Source organism: Manis pentadactyla, chromosome 9, assembly GCF_030020395.1.
Source record: "Manis pentadactyla isolate mManPen7 chromosome 9, mManPen7.hap1, whole genome shotgun sequence".
Classification (NCBI taxonomy): domain Eukaryota; kingdom Metazoa; phylum Chordata; class Mammalia; order Pholidota; family Manidae; genus Manis; species Manis pentadactyla.
This window is the reverse complement of record NC_080027.1, coordinates 120,624,369-120,642,870: the sequence shown is the minus strand read 5'-3', so window position 1 is coordinate 120,642,870 and position 18,502 is coordinate 120,624,369. Positions and strand designations below refer to the sequence as shown.

At 41.2% G+C, this 18,502-nt stretch overlaps 2 protein-coding genes across 19 annotated transcripts in view; both read left to right on the top strand.

The window, feature by feature from the left end:
- The window catches only part of LOC130684966 (complement receptor type 2-like), a 54,536-nt gene extending 38,368 nt beyond the window's left edge, over positions 1-16,168 (top strand). For 2 of the 7 annotated variants that reach the window (XM_057508022.1, XM_057508024.1), the window contains exons 3-5: positions 6,576-6,680; positions 10,600-10,747; positions 13,358-16,168. In XM_057508022.1, coding sequence (XP_057364005.1) covers positions 6,576-6,680; positions 10,600-10,747; positions 13,358-13,418 — 314 coding nt within the window. In that variant the 3' untranslated portion in view covers positions 13,419-16,168. The other 5 variants (XR_008999418.1, XR_008999417.1, XM_057508023.1 and 2 more) reach the window with 5 other exon arrangements.
- A 170-nt stretch (positions 16,169-16,338) lies between these two features.
- Positions 16,339-18,502, top strand: part of CD46 (CD46 molecule) — a 34,950-nt gene continuing 32,786 nt past the window's right edge. For all 12 annotated transcript variants that reach the window (XR_008999416.1, XR_008999415.1, XR_008999411.1 and 9 more), the window contains exon 1: positions 16,339-16,537. Coding sequence is in view for 6 of the 12 variants with exons in the window: in XM_036912401.2 (XP_036768296.2) it covers positions 16,417-16,537 (121 nt within the window). In the remaining 6 variants the exon portion in view is untranslated. The remainder of the gene's footprint in view (positions 16,538-18,502) is intronic.

Below are 18,502 nucleotides of genomic sequence, written 5' to 3'. Positions count from 1 at the left end.
TCTTGGTCCTTGACATCTTACCACTTTGTACTAAGAGGCAAAGATAGATGAGACCATGGAAAAAATAGTATTTTGCCCTGAGGCTAAGGGTAGATTTCTCAAGATACCAGCCTAGGCCTTCCTAGAAAGGATATGGGAAAATAGATTGGGGTCCAGGCTTGGAATAACACACCATCGAACGTTTCGAGAGAAAATAGCATTCTAAGTAATAAAAGGAATCTTTGAAAGCTAGCATCACAGAATGAAGACTTTCTTGGAATTGTCAAATCCCCCATATCCCTAATTTCAATGGCCCAGTTATGCCAGAGACCTGACTCTTATCCACATCTTCCTGCCTAGGGATGATCTTGAGCTTCCTCTTAGGGCCAGAACATGCCACTAGCAGCACATATAACATGCATTTACCTGTGCCATCTCAAGACTAACATAACATAGTATTGCTTGACAACAGCTAAGTAAATTCAATTCCAGGAACAATGTAAAAACTAAGAGAAGACTCTCAGAATCTGTCAAAGACTTAAAGAAGGATTTACACTATGTGACACTCATAAAATGTCCTAAAATCCACTTTACTCTTTTCTGTTCCCCAGGATTCCATTCGTTAAAGCAACTGCTTTCCTAGAACCTAGTTCTCTCTCCCATCTAGACTCTCAAAAGCTCCAGCTCAAGTTAGTTTATACTTCTACTTCCCCTGCTCACTCTCTGAATCTTCTTAACTCAAAACTTCTCCATGACACATCTAAGGTAAATGGCGTTTCTTCTGCACAGTTCAACACAATACAACACTAACATTGGAGCACAGAAGTGCAGAAACAACCTAAGAATGAAGGATTAGAAGAAAAGGCATAAATTTCATTTACCCAAGTACATAAATATCTGGAAACTGTTAATTATCACTAAAACTGAAGATAGGCAAAAGAAAAGCACAAGCAATTTTTTTTTTTTGCCCATTAAATCAACAACAAAAAGCTTCTTACGTGAACGCTCAGTACAAGCAAGGATGTGATGAAGCTGATATCCTCCTATGTTGAAGGTTCCATTGTAATTGGCAAAAATCCTATGAAATCCAAGTATGTAATGTATGTAGAGACTAATACAACTATTCATGCCAATTAGGCTTCCTGGGAGCCCAATTTAATGGAATAATACAAAATATTATTCCTGCACTTTTGTCAAAGGTTTCATTACGAATAAAACTGGAAACAAATATACAACAGAAATCTTAGACTACACTAAGATAGATCCACTAGAATAGTTTATATTAGTTTGTCTCTGTCATAATTTGCATTTCTATTTGAAAACTATGTAAAAACTTCGATGCTGGGGAAAATGTACCAGAAGGGAATGTACCAAAACATTTTGGGGTGGTAGGATTGTGGGTGATATTTTTTCTTTTGTTTTATAAACTTTTTGCTATAGTTATATTATTTTGTGCCAAAGTTAAGTTAAAAAGAAAAAAACAGACTCTTCTGATTGCACAAGGTAAAATGAAATTGTGTGAATAAGACCAGTGGTTTTTATATAGTAGAAAAAAGATTAGGCTGTGTACTTAATAAAAACAAGATGAATTGTCACTGGCTCAGGGCTGCCATTTGATCATGTTGTGGCAGACTGATGTTTTTGTGGCCTTTATCTTTTCTTTAGGGCCATATGATGCTCTCGTAGTTGTTAAGTTTCATGAAGGGTTTGCTGAGGTACTCTAGCATCTTTAACAGTAAGTATCCCCTTATGATGAATGAAATGTAAAACGAGAGATCAAGATATCTTATAATGCAATTTCAGTTAAAAAGAAAATAAATTCAGACCGTGGTGTGGCAAAACTGGTATCCTCGGATGCATATAGAGTGAGTGTCCTTTATCAAAGTTCCTATGCAATCATCAAACCATTACAAATGAAATGAAAAATCATTCTTCAGAGTCATACTATCTTTGAACCTTTACAAAAGAACTATCCTTCTTCCTATTTTAATGTGACTGGAGAATGCAACTTCCTCTTTGGTTTATAACCTGGGAATATTTCAGAATGGTAGTCTTGCCCACTTGCACAATTTTTCTAAGCCCATTTCTGTGATCTGCTTATGCAAGAAAAATAGCTTTGTGGTACGGTTTACTTCAAAGAGAATTAGTAGAGTCTGTTGCAGGTACCTTGCACCTTACACAAGAGACATTTGAGTTAGCTACTTTTTAATTTGAAGTTTGTATTTCTGTACCAGTGTCCAGTTAAAACCACCCAGGGTCAATGATTCTTTCTTCCTCTGAGATATCCAAGATGATCTCCTCCTCCTTCCCTTCCTCATCTTTATGGCCTATTCCTCCTCAACTGGAGGGTCAAATTCCCAAGTCTAACTGTTGATTTTTTTGTATATGTTATTTAAGATCACTTCCTTGTATTATTGTCCTGAGGCATTAAAAAGATTTAATAGCCATTTCATAAAATTTATTTCTTTAGAAATGATTATCTTAAATTAAACAACCTCAGATCATACACCATTTCTTCATTCCATCTCTTAAAAACTGCCTCCTGTCTTTTCCACATTTTTATAAGGGTAATATTCCAGTGGCAACCAGGGCTATGTCCGGGAAAAAAATCATGGTCCGCCTTCACCTTAAAGATCAGACAGCAGACCTCCCAAACATCAGTGTAACCCACAATAAAGCCTATTATATGTGTGCAATCCATGAAAATTTCAAAAAATTTTCTAAACTTTTATTTTTGGCCTGTTTTACTTCTTGGGATAAGGAGTGGATTACTAGAATAAAATGCCATCTATTTTCATGTTAGAAAAAAATGCATAATAAAAATTAGTGGGGGGAGGTACTAAACTTAAATAATCATAATGCACAATTACCTCCTTGTAGAGGAAATTGGGCTGATTAAGCATTTGGTCATATGTCCATGCGTGGGTAAAGCTGATAAGCTAAGTAAGTGCAGCTACATAGAGAGGATGGTTTTTCTTATCTGGAGCTCAAGTTTTCCTCCCAGTAAGAGAAGGGCATAAATGTCCTCACAGTCAAGAAGAAGGAAGTCATGGGAGAGACACAAAACATAAGGGTGGAGAGGACCTTAGAAATTGTCTAGCCAGAAAAACAGTTTATCTCAGAGGCAAAAAGACAGACAGGGGTGGACTAGTGTAGCACAAGATGGCTTGCGCTTTGGGAAATAAGATCAAACCAGGCCTGGATGTCCACCCTGGATACAGGACACAATTCAGAAATTATCCAGGTTTCAGTTGTTGGCAACACTTTTACGTGGTGTTTAGCACAGGCAATTTGTTTAGTAAATATCTATTGTTTACTCTCTGTGCCAGGGACAGTTCTAAGGCTTGTTATGTATCCTGCAGTGAAGATAAACAAAAGTCCCTGTCTTTGTGGAGTTTGCATTCTGGTAGAAGGAGACAGACTGCAAACAAGACACTTCATTAATTAACTATATTAAAGGGGATGAAGGCTATGAAAAAATAGAGCAGAGTAAGAGAACTGCAAACATGGGTGTGGGGGATTTGCACTCTTTAATATGATTAGAGCAGGCCTCACTGAGGAAAAAAATCATTTATCTGTGTGTGTGTGTGTATGCTTTCTATTTTTGTCTCACTTAAGTTTCTTAGTAACTCTTCAAACTGCTTATGCTTTTTTTAAAAAGGAAATTAACTCTTTGTGCCCTATTTAGTGAAGGGGGTAGGAAGGAAGTGGCCAGAAAGTGAGGTTAGCAGGGGAAATGAACAGTTACAAAAACCGGTCAATGGGTTGAGGTGGTGTTGTGTATCCCACAGAAAAACTGTTGTGATCAGCTGGGGATAACTTACCGGGGTTGCAGCAGGTCCTGAGACTGAAAGATGTGATGGCTAGAAGTGTCACTCTTCTCAACCCTGGAATTCTGCCCCAAGTCTCTGCCAGGTTAAATAGTGCATCTTCAACTTGTCCTACATATACCCCAGGGTTTCAAGGATGCTCATGATTTTAATATATTGACACTAAACATGGTGAGCAAAGCACTACAGATGTGTACCCCATTGTGGATGATTTTGCTTCTATCCTCAGTTTTCCCAGATTCAGTGTCAGTTGTCCTGTGCATCCCACCCCCAGGGCTTTCCACACTCTATTCAATCCCGTCCACTCTACACAACACTCCCCTCCCAAAGTCATGGAGCTCTTTGTCACTCAAATAATTTTTATATAATGATTTTGGACCTCCCTTCGTGCAGTCAAGATTAATAAGAAGAATAGCAGCAACTAACATGTTCGTTTACAAAATGCTGTACCATTTATTGTCTTCCTTGGTCCTCAAAGCCACTCTGTGAGGAAGGTAGGCCCAATGATGTGATTGCCCCAAAGCAGAGGAGAGAAATTCAGGGACTTGCTTAAAATCATACCACTAGCAGGTTGTTACGAGTTATGGTTGGGTCCTGATTATCTGACTCATAATCTTGAACCTTTTCAATTATTCTGGTGATAATTTTAGTTGCCTATTTGGGAATCTGATTCTGATACACTGAAATTCAGTATCCAGAACAGTGTATAGTACAAAGCTGGAATATTTCCTTTTTTCTTTTGATATTCATTTTTTCCTCCTCTATTTTACTGGAATTGTTTGAGCTCCTCTGGTATATTCTGTCTGTATCCTTCTAGAGAACAGTAAGCAATCTCTCCTTTTCTACTCTATTCTGTGTTACTAGCTGATAACAAAATTAAATTTTTCTGTAAGGGCCTCTGTCCATGTGAAGATATAGGGAAATTTTTCCTTTCCATTCGCATAGATCTTTCTGTACTTTAATTTTGCTGCCTTGACATTCACTCATGAAAAGAACGCTGTGGTTTGCACATTTGATATGTCACTGTGGATTTACTACATCAATAATTTGAGGAAATTTAAACAAGTCATGCACTGATCACAGAGGACTAATACTGTGAGATTCCTTCATTCAGAGCCTGTTTATTCTTGCCTCTTGTTTCTGCCTCTGATCTATTCCCTTTTCTATACAAAACAACTGGCTTGTCCATAGTGAGACAGTACTTTCAAGTCTCCACTGGTATGATGCTTGAGTGACAAAACTAATAAGGCCACTCTCTGCAAAGATTCCCTGTACTGCCCTGTGTACCCTTTCTGGACACAAAGCTGATATGTCTTAGTCTTTCTGGAGATCTGCCCCCATTCAGGAGATGTCCAGGAGCCCACCCATAGTTGCTTCCTTAGATCCAAAGTTGCTGCTAGTGCTCTTGTTATTTAGAATTTACAGTGGTTTTAGGAGCCCTGTATTAAGGATGGGGTCAAAAACCAAATATTAAAATAAGAGATGAGAGAATCCTACTGCTCTTTTGATTTAAAATTACAAAATGGATTCAGAGATCTGTGCCAGGAACTGAGGGCAGAAAATAATACATCTATTCTGTTACCTTATAACCACCATTAGTCAGCTGGATGGCCAACCATTCAGCATATATTCACTAGGGCTATTTTATCTCACACCCCATGTACCACTCATCAGCCAAGACCACTTTCAGGCCATTACTCATCTACCCACTTAGTCACTGCTGCTTGGAAGTGCGTATCACCTGGCTGTACTACCCTCTGCTTTTCCTCTCGCATTGATCTCACTCGCCCTTCCTCCTCCTGTGAAAACTTTGGCTCCTGACTCACAGTCTTCCCTATTGTCTCAAGTGAGGTCCTCCTATTTTCCATGAGAGGTAGTCACTGAGCAATGAGGAAGTTGTGCTAAGAGGTGGAGTAAGTTAACTCTGTGTGCTTCTGTTCTTAAATCCCGAATACCAGTGTGTACTTGAAATATAAAGGCATTGCAATTGTATTATTTATCCTTTCTTCTATGTAAAATTAAATATAAATATTTAAGAACACCCAATGAAGCAGACTAGCATATCAGGGAAAAACCAAGGGCTTTGCAATCAGTCAGAACCTGTTCCCATTCACTGGCTCTGACACCCTGAGCAAGACACTTATCCTGTCTAAACTTCATTTTCTTTCCCTGTAAAACAGGGACAGAAATAATTCCTACCTCACTTAAAACAGTGCCTTGCCTATGATGAATGTCAGAAAATGTAATTGCTAATTACATGAGTGCTATTATTGACATTTAAAAGTGATTAAATACTTTCATTTACTGTCAGTTCTCATATAGCTTCAGTACAACTCCTGTGATATCTCCTAACTGTGAATATTAATTGTACAGAAAATAGAACTTATATCTTCACTATAGGGGAAAAAGGAACCTGTGTAAGATTTGAGTGCAAAGCCATTTATGTTGTGAAGCACAAATGTCACAACCTTGTGGTAAAAGTTAAGTAATCTGAATTACTTCTGAGGCACGAACACTTGCCTATAACCAAATTAGTCTTCCAAAAAATGTATAGAATGGTTTTAGTACTATTTCCTAATTGAAGTTTTTACTTAATCTTGAAAAGGAGGATTTGATGTATTTTTCCTTTTAGATATCTTCGAAGGTTTCCAAAAATTAGGAAAATTATGCTCTAAATTTCCAAGTGAAAGCTGCTGACAATATTTTTCAAAACTGAAACATATATAGTCAAAGTGTTTTTCCTATTTTTTTTCCTCTGCCAATTAGCAATGATACAGATGAAAAATCTAAAGAAGGGATTATCCACTTACATCCTCAAGAAAGCAACCATCTTCATCCTCAAACTCTACAAACAAATCAGGAAAATAGCAGGTACCTAGCACATATATTGAATTCAAAATGTTTCAACACCTCAAATGTCAAAAGCAGAAACACGATCTGAATATGATAGTGCACCAGTTGGGTCCCTGATACTGAAGACGTCAGGAAGTCCCACCTGAGTGGAAATGCCCTGGGGCTGGCTGGCTCATCTTGGATTAATGTTGTGTGCAGTGGTTGGGGGGACGACTCGGTCAGGCCTGTGCACAGGCAGTTTTTCCAAAGCTTTCTGACAGTTTTGGGCATTTATGCTATGAACCTCCCAGAAGTAGTAAGCTTTTCTCTTTTTTGTGGACCCCAAGCCTCTGCCACACGGGTGTCCCCCCAAGTCCTGCAGCTTCTCTTAAATGTGCAGGAAGTCTCCCGGGTCCCCAGGAGACTCCTGCTCTACCTTGTCCCCTGCTTTCCGACTGGCCCTGAATTCTCTGCCGCCCTGGCCCCCTGTGCCTGCCCTCCCTTTCCTGTCCTCCACTTGGGCTTGTTACCACACCTTCCCCCTTCATCCCACCTATTCACGGCAGCCTGGCCAGAATGTGTTGTGAGTAAACATTTGGCTGTTTGCTAAAGGTTCGCGGTGAAAGGGAAATTTCTCTGCCACTCAAAGCGCCCACAACGCACAATTGAATACTAGCAATTAGTGCACTAAAAAGTGACCATTTTTGTAAAATAAAGTTTTACCGTAACACAGGCGCACCCACTCATTCACCTAGTGTCCACGGCTGCTCTCATGGCAACAGCAGGGTTGAGAAGCCACAGAGATGCATACCCTGTGTGGCATACAGAGCCAAACTATTTCTGCTCTTCCATCTTATCCAGTATTTACCGGGTCCTTGCCCCTCTGCTATTCCCGGGAGTCCTAACATCTCCTACCATAAGGTCCTCAGGGCGCTGTCAGAAGCAGCAGTTCCACAAGACCTAGGAAGGACTTAGGCCTTCGCATCGGAAGCAGTACAAACAACACCTGTTAGTCAATTTCCTTTCTTCCTGTCCTACTTTCCCATATCAGTGTGCTTTAATCTAAACCTGCCATTGATATCTACACACACATGTCAGAAATGTTAAATTCGACAGAGGAATTTGGAGGTGACCACAGGCAAAGATAACAGGTGCAAGAGTCATGTTATAGTTTACAATGATATAGGCAATTTGAATTTTTGTAAACAACACGAAGTATAGGTTATATCCTGTTTTCTTCTAAATAGAAGGAAATGTATAGAGCTTTATGTTTATTATCTGGTTTCAACTCAATTTGCTTCTGTGGAATAGCGATTTTTCATGAATATTTACAGAAGTAAAAGAAATGTGCACTGCTTTTGAAAGATTCAGAATTGGCAATTTGCTTTTGGAGGCTTTAATGATCATTTACCTTGAACCTTCTCAAATGGGCATTTACATATGCCTGGGAATGTGTGCCTAGTACACCAAGGGGATGTAGAAGTCATGAGTGAAAATGACACGGTAAAACAATATTTTTTCCAATGTTGTTCCAATCATGTAAAGGAGGAATAGCACTGTGTCTGTATTGACACTAATAGGTAAATAAGAGAAAAGAAAACAATACAGGAGACTTTAAGATAAAATAAGACAGAATATTCTGCTTTCAAATATTAGTTATGCCTTCAAGGCTGTTGGGTGATGCATTCATTTGCTTTTACTATTGGGGTACTAGGATGGAAAAGTTGTGCAAAACTGATTCACAGCCAGCCTGCTGCCACCAAAATAAACAGACAAAACTATAGAGGACTGTGAGCACAATAGCTGTGTTTGCAAAGGTTCATTTAAAAATATTCCACAAGAGTACTTAAAACCTCCCTTGATTTCATCTCATTCCTAAAACAGGTTACCTGCCTAAAACACCTGTCCACCTTTCTTCTAATCTAAGTTGCATTAACCCAGGTCAGAGTTACCCATTTGAGTAAGGACCCCTTTTTAAATTTCACACAATTACCTCAGTATAGACTTAATCAAATGAGAAGTGTACAATAAATATTTGAGAAGAAATTTATCAACATTTCATCTATTCTCAACTTTTTAGGAATGTTCATGTGCCTCTAGACGCACACCAAAGTGTGCATGACTATTGACCACCTTTTTAAAAAGGGGTAGGAAGTGCTTAATGAATTTGTCTCAAATTTCCCTTCTAAGGTTGGAATTTGGACCACAGCTTTCCACAGAAGCAAGTTTAATCATTTGTGGCAACAAATGGTAGACAAGGAGTCAGTGAGAGTCTGTAATTAAGCCTAAGGCCTGTGCAGCCAGGCCAGGTGCAGGGGCAGAGAGGGTGACACAGGTACCCAGGTCCACTGCAAAGACACAGCCAACATGTTGAAGGACATGAGAATATTCAAAAGTGGTGCAGGTAACAGAGGATGTCGGGGAGTCTCCTGAGGTAGAAAGAGAACAAGCATGAGTGGTGAGGTGGCGGTAACGACTGGGGGTGTCAGGTGAGCTGATGGGCCTCCTCAGGGCTCTGCTGGAAGGACAGTGATCCTGGCCATAAGGAAGAGGGGAGACTTCAGCACGGCCAGGAAGCACTCGGGCGCCAAGACCACAAGCCCTCCTTTCCGTCTTGATTGTGCTTAGGGGAGGATGTGGTTTCTGAAGCTAAAGTCCCTCCAAACTACCAGCTACTGTTTTCTTTCCCCCTGGCACAACCATGGTTCAGAAAAGAGGCTCAAGGAAATATTTTGTGTGTTCAGTGAGGAACCTCTATGTTTTCTGGAATGAGGCTTTTTTTATTTAGCTGCTCCTCTCTAAGATCATTTTTCCTTTGACAAAAGAAGGGAAGGTCAAGTTGCTCGTTAGTCTCTTTTCTCTATTCAGTGTATCAGTGTATGCCATACTTTCTTCTGCCCTCCACAGCAACCACACCCAGGGAGCAATAAACATTTCTTCTGAACTTGTAACGCATGTGTAATGCTAGCATAGAGATTATCAGCATATAAATTCTGGGTATTTCAGTATCTCCTATGCTGTCATCTAAATAGAAATATCCTATTATTCCAGTGTCTTCCTAGACAAAGTACTGTAAAGCTGGAGAACACCTCGAATTCAAATGGTTGGCTGGAAATCAGCCAGTTCATTTCAACAGAATAAGTTCTGAGACTCATTAAATCTTGGAAGTGACTTCACAGAGACGTAAACGTGTGCATATGAAGATGCTGACACTCCTATGTTGTAGTGAAGCTCCGGCCCCTCATTCGGGTTCACTGCCACCCTTTCACAGCTTTCCTTGTGCTGAGAGCACACAGTGTGTTAGGCAGGGGAAGGACTGCACTTAGATATATAAATAGATGGTGTGATTTAGGATTTCTGTTTACAAGTTTGTCATCTTTCTAATTTTCAAATGTGTGTAATATGGTGGGCTCATTAAGGAGAAATTGGAAACTGCAGGATGAAGATATGGAAAACAAGTCAAATATAATTGTTACCCAGTGATACCACTATTAATAAATTTATTCATTTTGAAATTCTTTCTTCACGTTTCTTTATATATACAAATTTCCTTTTCTAATAGACTTTTTTCTGTAGAGCAAAATCCTCTCCTTTTAGAAAGAATGGATTAAAATATATGCTAATATCAGTTTCACTTTCTCTAGGCAGAAAAATATAATTCTTGTTTGCACTATAATGACTTATAAATAATGCATATTTGGTCATTCATAGTACCAAACGTATATTTACTAGGTATATTTGGTCTTTATCCACAGTTCCTGAAAACACTGCAGAATCTTAAAGTTGAAATAGGTGTTTTTGTCATGTTAATGAGAGACTTTTGAACCCTACCCAAGGGCAGGAGCTGCAAACTGAATCAGCCAATGGCCAATAATTAAGTCAATCATGACTATGGCAAGGAATGCCTCACAAAAACCCCTGAGAAGAACTTCTCTCTGTCTCTGCTGAACTTGGTTAGATCCTGCTTCGTGGCCAGAGAGCGCATCTATGCTTGGGGAACCAGGACGCCTCCACGCTCCACCGAGCCAGGCCCCAAGCTCCACGAGGATAGAAGCTCCTTTATGTGAGGCCTTGCCCTGTGTTTCTCTTCATCTGGCTGTTAACTTGTATCCTTTACCATATCCTTCATCAAACTGGTAAATGTTAAGTGTTTTGCTGAGTTGTATGAGCCCCTCTGGCAAATTAATTGAACCTAAGTGGAAGGTCATGGAACCTCCAGTTTGTAGCCAGTTTGTCAGAAGCACAGGTACTGCCTGGGGCTTGCGGCCAGCATTTGGAGTAGGGGATGGAGGGCGGTCTTGTAGGATGAGGCCCTTTGTTTGGGAGTCCGGTGCTGTCTCTGGACAGAGGGCATCAAAATTGAGTTGAGTTCTTCAACACCCTGCTGGTGTTCGAGAATTGCTTGGTGTAAGTACGTGTGGGAAGCCCCCCCCACCCACATACTTTCACACATTGGAATGGAGTTGGGAACCCGAATGAAGTTATACTGCTATTACTGCTGGATATAAAACACCATTGCATTTGGTGTCTGAGGAGAGGGATTCACACTGTTTTAAAAAGGCATTAAACGGTTATAGAGGAGATGGCTTAAGACTATTCAAGAGAAATATCAGAAATAAAATTAAGCTTTGGATGCTTCCTAAGCTCTATTTCAAAAGCATTTTGTACTATGTTCTGTATTAAAACAATACTAAAATTTAAATAACAATGATTTTATAATAAAAGTAACTAGCTTACTTTCATATGGATTCAGAATACACTAAAAACTAAGAGGACATGAGTTTTAAGAGTTTAGCAAATTAATAAACATGTATTGACACATTCTAAATAAGTAGTCTGGAGTCTTCAGTGGATTTACATCTTTATAGATCAAAATTTTATTTGGCACAATCTTCTCTAGAAAATATCAGTAACTTTCTGGATATTTAACAATAAATTTGTATGTAACTGTTACTACCTTCTTTGTAACTCTGGATTTTAATAGTTGCTTTTAAAGTGTACTTTCACACATTGACCTTGATAAACATAAAGAGTGAACTGGATATCAACTTGATTTTCAATTTAAAATCATGCAAGATAGAAAACACAAACAACATAGCAATGTCAATAGACAAAATGGGAGAAAGAACTGCAACTTATATCACAAAGGGAAACCAGCTTATTTAGAGACTTAAAAATTCAAAGACCAACCCTCCCCCCACCAAAAGGGCAAAGGACAACATCCAGGTCACCAAAAGAAGAAAGGTAAAAAGTCCACAAATACATAAATAGAATCTCAGTGGTTTTGCTTAGTTGGTACTTTAGCAAATCTCTATTATTTCTTGTGCTCCTGAAGAAGTAAATTTTAGAGGAGGGTATAAATTAATGCTTAGGAATTGTCCTTCCTTAGAATTAAAATTACCCATCACAAGAAAAAATCATGAATTCCTATTTTTACCATCAGAGTGGAGTACGTCAGTGAGCAGCTATGTAAAAAGAAATATCTTGTGCCCTGTGGTTTTATAATTGCAAGAAATCCATGAGATTTCTTATTATATATCTATATATAATAAGTAATATAAGTACTATATTACTTATCTTTGGGGATTAGTTATATTTTTACTAGGAATAAAATATCATAATGCCTTACATAACTTGTATTACAGAGCATTTCTACTAACCTCTGGCCTTATATTTTTCATCTGAAAATCAGGGTCTGGACCAATGGTCTCCAGAGCTATTACCGTGCTAACATTCTAGCTTTGTTCTGTTTGCCCCTTTGTACACTTGAGTGTGAAGTGTGAGTTAGTCTAGGTCTGTGACATTTAAATTTTCTGTTTCTACCGTTTTAATGAGAAAAGATAAAAGATTTTCTTCATAAATCTGCTTATGGAATATGGTTTGTAATCTATTTACTTTTTAAAACCTTCAAAAGCTAAGAGGCAACAAAATGGGATTGTGTACTTCTGAGACATGCCCTCCTTTCTGTACTAGATTGGTCTCAGAATCCCAGTGTAGGGTGTGGCATATCACAATAATGCTCTTGGCTGGTAATGGCTAAATATGAAGGTTAATTGGCTGGCAGGCTCTCACCAGGTGCAAATAGATATGGCAGAACTCCCAGGACCAACATAAAAAAGATGGCTTATCTATCCTCTGTTTAGGCATTCTCTTTCAGGTTTTCACAAATACCTACTGTGAAATTCACCATGAGAGTGGAAAGCCTTTTCTGAGAGCATTCATAGGCCCATTCATGGTTCACCACTGAAAGGGTAATGTAAATATACTAATTTTGGAGACAGAGCCTCCTAATACTGTTTTAAATAAGTTGGCCCCTGTTTAATGACATCCCCACACACCTACTGTCACCCAACTGCCATCCGTAAAGCCTTAAAGGAGATCTAATACACAGGTTAGAACCCAGGCAACAAACATGCATATTCTCTTTTCTCTCTTCTTCTCTTTGGCAGTGTGACAAAATCTTTAGGGGGAGTGGAGGAACTACTGGTTCACAAGCTCCTCAGGAGTTCCTCAGGTGTAATCTGAAACTATCTGACAAAGGGGAAGGGCAGTGAGTGGGGAAGATGAGGCAGGCCACTCCAGATTGGCAGGCGGCAGGTTTTATAAGCGGGGGATCTTAATAGAAGGCTTGTGTCTTTGGTGGCTGCAAGCAGAGCAGATCTCTGTACTTGCTTGCCACATCTTAACAGTTTTATAGAAGCCTTAACTGGACTCAGTCCTGTATTATTGTCCAGATGGTCTCAACACCATGTCACCATCTCAAAGCTGTGTTCTTGATGCAGGCTCTGCATCAGGGAATGCATCTTGATGCAGGGAGCTGAGAAGGCAGGTGGAACTGACATTCCAAGGACAGGAGGGGGTGAGGATCCTCCTATAGCTGCGGCCCAGCTCTCTGGTCATCTGGTGGTCACCTCTTCTCGAGCATCTTCCTCAACAGGAACCATTGTTTTTACCCCCTTACTTCACTCAAAGCCTTGACTCTTGAGTTCAGTTCCTGTCGGACCTTGGGAAGTTCACTGCCAGCACTCTCCCTTTGAACTCAGTCACTAAAATAATATCAAAGCTTGCAGTGCGTCATTTAATAAAGTTTTCTGTGCAGACAGTTGTTGCTTATTCCTTTTAGACACAAATCTCATTGTATTTCTAGTGTCTAAAATTATTAAAACCAAAATCTCTCAGAACTTTCCCAGCATTTGGTAAATCCATGGGGTAGCAATGGCTTAAGACATGTTAAATGCACTTGACAGCAAAACCCATAAATTTCATTCAGTTTTTAATAGGTATTTATTATGCACAGGCCTAGAACTGTCTCAGCAGTGGAGATACAGAACACTTTGTCCCTCCCTCGTGGAACTGGACCAGAAACACAGGTAATTAGGCTCAGAATCTTTCAAATGGAGCTTCAACTGGGTCAAATCAAACTAAGTTCATGAAATCAATATGAAAGTCTTCAATTACATTAAGAACGGCTTGATGAACCCTAGGTGTAGAAATTTCACTGGTTGAAAGAAAGTTCCAGTAAAACCCCAATCACTGATCTAATGTAGTCCTTGAAATTAGGAAACCAAACACTAGCCATATTTCTTTCCCTATGTCTTAAGTTTTCTCATGAGAAAAATGTTAATTCTAAGCTTAGAAATAGATGGAAAGTGTTTTTGAGGATTATTGAGGTGTAACTGACATGTAACATTGTGTACAGATGGTGTTAGAGAACAATAGATACCACATTTTCATAAGTAAGTGCCAACCCTGTGCCACAAACATTTCCAAAATATCACAACTATAAGAATTAACAGATCTGTCACAACTGTAAGAATTCAGACAATTCCCACTCAATGTATTTCCTTTCACTGTCTCCTTAATGACATCTCCTTCAATTAAATGTCACCACAGTGTCTGAACTCTAAACTTTCATTCACCTCCATATTAGTGTTTTTCTTCAGTGCTCTGCCAAGATTTCAAACGTTGTGTTGGTTTGAGATGAAGAGGGAATTTCTTAGCTTGTTTAGCCCAGAACACCTTTAGCACACCCTGGATATAAAATTGTTTAAAGTTTTGTTAGTTCTAGTGGGTGTATTTGAGATTTATATGGACAGATACCATTTCCTCACCATTCTTGCATATCTTAACCCTATGGGACACATGCGGTATCCTCAACATTCTATAAACAAAATAGCAGTTGATACAGGTTGGATTTTTAGAATTTTTTCTTTAACTTAGTCCAAGAGTAACACACGAGTCAATGTGGAAAACAAAAAAAACACAAAGAAAATGAAGTATCCATAATCCTATCAACCATTAGTTAACTTTGGTGTATTTCCAACTAATCTATTTTATATTTATCAATATACTTTTATTCTAATAAAAGGAATGCCAGCAATAGTGACTTTGAGACTTTTTTTCCAATTACAAATATATCATTTCTCACATTGGTATTTCTTGTCATGTCTTGCTTGCATAGAACTTCATCCCATAAAGCCACCTATCAAAAATTCCTTATACTTCTCCCAGACACTTAGATTTCTATTTTTGCAAAGTTCTTTGTTCACATCTTTGATGATTTCTTTGGGATAAATAAATGGAACAGTTGGAATAAAAGTCATATCCATTTAAAACCTTTAACATCTGTAAAAGTTACGTTAAAAATTAAATGTCCGAGGGTGCTGGTCCTCCCATACCTTTACTCATATTGGTTGTTGATATCTTGATTCTTTGCCAACGAAAAGGAAAATGTCCACTCCTTGAGTTTGCTTTTATTACTGATCATGTTTCTTTCTTTTTCTTATAGTCCTACAGGGTTTCTCACAAGTCTTCAAATACATCTCGTTCTTAACTTTCCAGCACTGAGACCTTGTTTCACCAGGGAAGTTCTCCTCCTTACCGATTTCTACCCATCCCAACATTAATGGCATCTTTGTCCTTAATGTTTGTCACGCAGGCATTATTTCCTCTTAAGGAAAACGTGTACTTGCTCAAGGGCAAGGGCCCCTTGGAGTTGAGACTCAATATGTAAATGACCTGGTGCTGTTTAATAATTGACGCGGCCAGGAGTCCTCTCAGGGGAGGAATGAGACTAATTTCCATTAGGGGTTGGGAGGGCAGTGGCAAACCTTCTTTGGGATTCTGAAACACAGCAGGGCAGGCCTTGAGGGGGTCACGGAAATCACGCGTGGCACTGAGCAGGGGCCCAGGCAGTCCTGACAGTCTGGGGGACCCCAGGACAAACCTGGTCCCCGAGGGCCGCTAGCCCCGCGCTGACCCGCTGCCTGGCTCTAGGTTTTTGTTCTCAGATCGATGCTTTTTGTTCTTCAATCCAGAGCTCCGGAACAGGGACAATGATGACCTCGTCAGCTCTGGTTTCCTTCCCACCCTTCCGGAGGTGGGGCGGTGCCTACGAACGCTGAGGTGAACTCGCCCTTTCCAGCCAGCCGCCTCTGGGCTTCCGGGAAGGTTTATGGGGAGCGCGGCCTCACAAGGCCCGGCCCAAGTGGGAGGAGCCCGAGGTGCGACTTCCCCTCAACCTCCTGCTCTAGCCAGGGCCACGCCCCGTCCCCGCCAATTTACCCGGCAATCGCCAGTCGAGGCCCCGCCTTGCAGCACGCTGATTGGTCCAATCGGCCTACGCCTAGTCACTTCCGCCCTGGCGCCCGCCAGGCCACGCCCATCTTTGGTGCTGCGCTTGGCGCTCCGTGAATGTGGAGATTGTTGCGTGTGGTAACGGAACTCAGAGGCCCGTGAGCGGCTGGCAGCAGGTTTCGCTCTGATCTCTCGGAAAATGACGGCGCCTCGCGCGCCGCGCAGCGCACCTCCGGGCCTCTCCGAGAGTCCCTCGTCTTCTCGATGCTTCGTTGGGATCCTTTCGATGGCTCTAGTGCTCCTGCTACCCATATCCTCAGGTGGGAGTCTGGAGGAGGCGTGCGCTCCGCCGGCTAACTGGGGCGACCCGGGAGCGGCCGACGGGGCAAGGACGGGGCAGCTTCGCTGGGTGGGTGGCGTGGGAGGCGCGGGTGGGTGGGCCGCGGTCTGGTGTGCGGGGATCAAGGGCGTGGGGACCCTGTAGCCCGTGGGCTGACTGCCTGTGTCTGCACCGAGTGGCGCGCGGTGGGGGCGCAGCCGCTTTCCCCGGGCCAAGCTGTACGCCTAGCGTAAGCTTTCCGGCTGTTTCCTGGACAACCGGCGTCGGTGCGGAGCGGTGAGGGCTTGTTCCTGGGCCCCGGGGCGTGGGGAGGTGCCAGGGCCGGCGCAGTGCCCTGGGGAGGCTCTCCCTGGGGAGGCTCTCCCTGTGTGTGTTTCCTGGGCGGGGTGAGGCCTGCGTGAGTCGGGTGTCGTGCCCGCTGGGCTGGGGGCCCCCTGGCCTGGTGTTGCCTGGAGTGTGCTTTACGGAAGTTTTGGCCCCCGCGGTCGTTTGTGGGGTGAGGAAGTTCAGTGCTGGCTGTGTATGGGGGCTTGAAAGAGCATGTGGTGCTTGGCGAAGCAGGCTCTGGGTTGACAGGGGTTTAGAGGGTTTGGGAAGGGCGGGCAGTGCTTTCTGTACCTAAAAGTTAACAGGCTCCTTGTTCCATAAGGTCGTATTGGTGTTGGTTTGCAGGTGTGTGTGTGTTTTGCCATAGAGTCATTTCCCTGCTCCATCCATACAGCCAGTATCCAGTTTTACTACCGAATAGCTTTTTGACCCTTTTTTTCCTTTTCATTAGATTGAGTCATATTTGAGGGGAAATCCAAAATGACCTAGCAAACATTGTTAGCCAAACCTGGTGAGAAATGAGTATCCTAAAACGTGAAGGATAATGTTCATTGGTTTTCACCTGCAGCTCATAAACTAAAGCTGAAGGCCCATTCACTAAGTGATTTTTGTATTTCATTGAACGGAATAAGTGCTTTAAAAAATATATATATGCTAAAAATGGCATGCTTTTAGTGCACACAATTAAAGGACAACCATGTCTAATACGTTGGTATATTTCCTCCTGTCTTTGTATGCACCTGTTTCTATGTCTGAGTAATTTCCAAGATCCTATTACATATAGTTTTTATGCTGTATTCTTTTCCTTAGCAGCATTCATTTAACAGATATTTGCCTTCATGTGCCAAGTTCTGTGCTGGTCCAGAGAATACACTAGTGAGCAAATCTTTCCTATACTCAAGGTCCTTTTTCAGTGTTTCACACACACACACACATAAAAGCAGGGACTGTGTTTTACTCACTGTAGATCTCCAGTGCCAGGTACACAGTAGGCAATGAAGAAATACTTGCTAAAATTTATTGGGTGTGGCAGACAGTAACTAAAACATGCTACTAATGAGTGTTAATACCAAAGACCAGTGCCCTGGAGGAAGGAAAGGAGCATGATTCTCTGAGAGCGTTTAACATCTGCCACTTTGGGGCTTCTGATTTGCTGTTCCTTAGCCTTGGAACATTCTTCTCTTGCCTCTTGGCATATTTGGCTCCTTATTCTTCAAGTTAAGGTGAGATGTTACCTCCTCAGAGCCACCTCCTCTGACCACAGTGTCTCAGGTAGATACACACACACTCTAGCTCAGTCCTCCCTAACATGTAGTCATCCTCCCAAAGCTATCTTTTCTGTTCTGTCCCCAGTAGAATGCAGAGCCCTCATCTATTTTGTCATACTTGGGGTTCCAAATGACCAATTTTTGTTTTCGGTATCAACAATCCTGTATAATTACTAAGTACCAGAAAATTATAATTGGCTGGGGCTTAGAGTCCAGGACAAAATTCCTCCTGCCTTCAGGAGGAAGTGTCTTTAAACAGCCATGCTTAGGATGACCTTTCTGTGGTGCCAACACAGGTAAGGCAGGTGCAGCTGAGGATCAGAAAGGATCTGTCTTTCCCTGTTTATGTA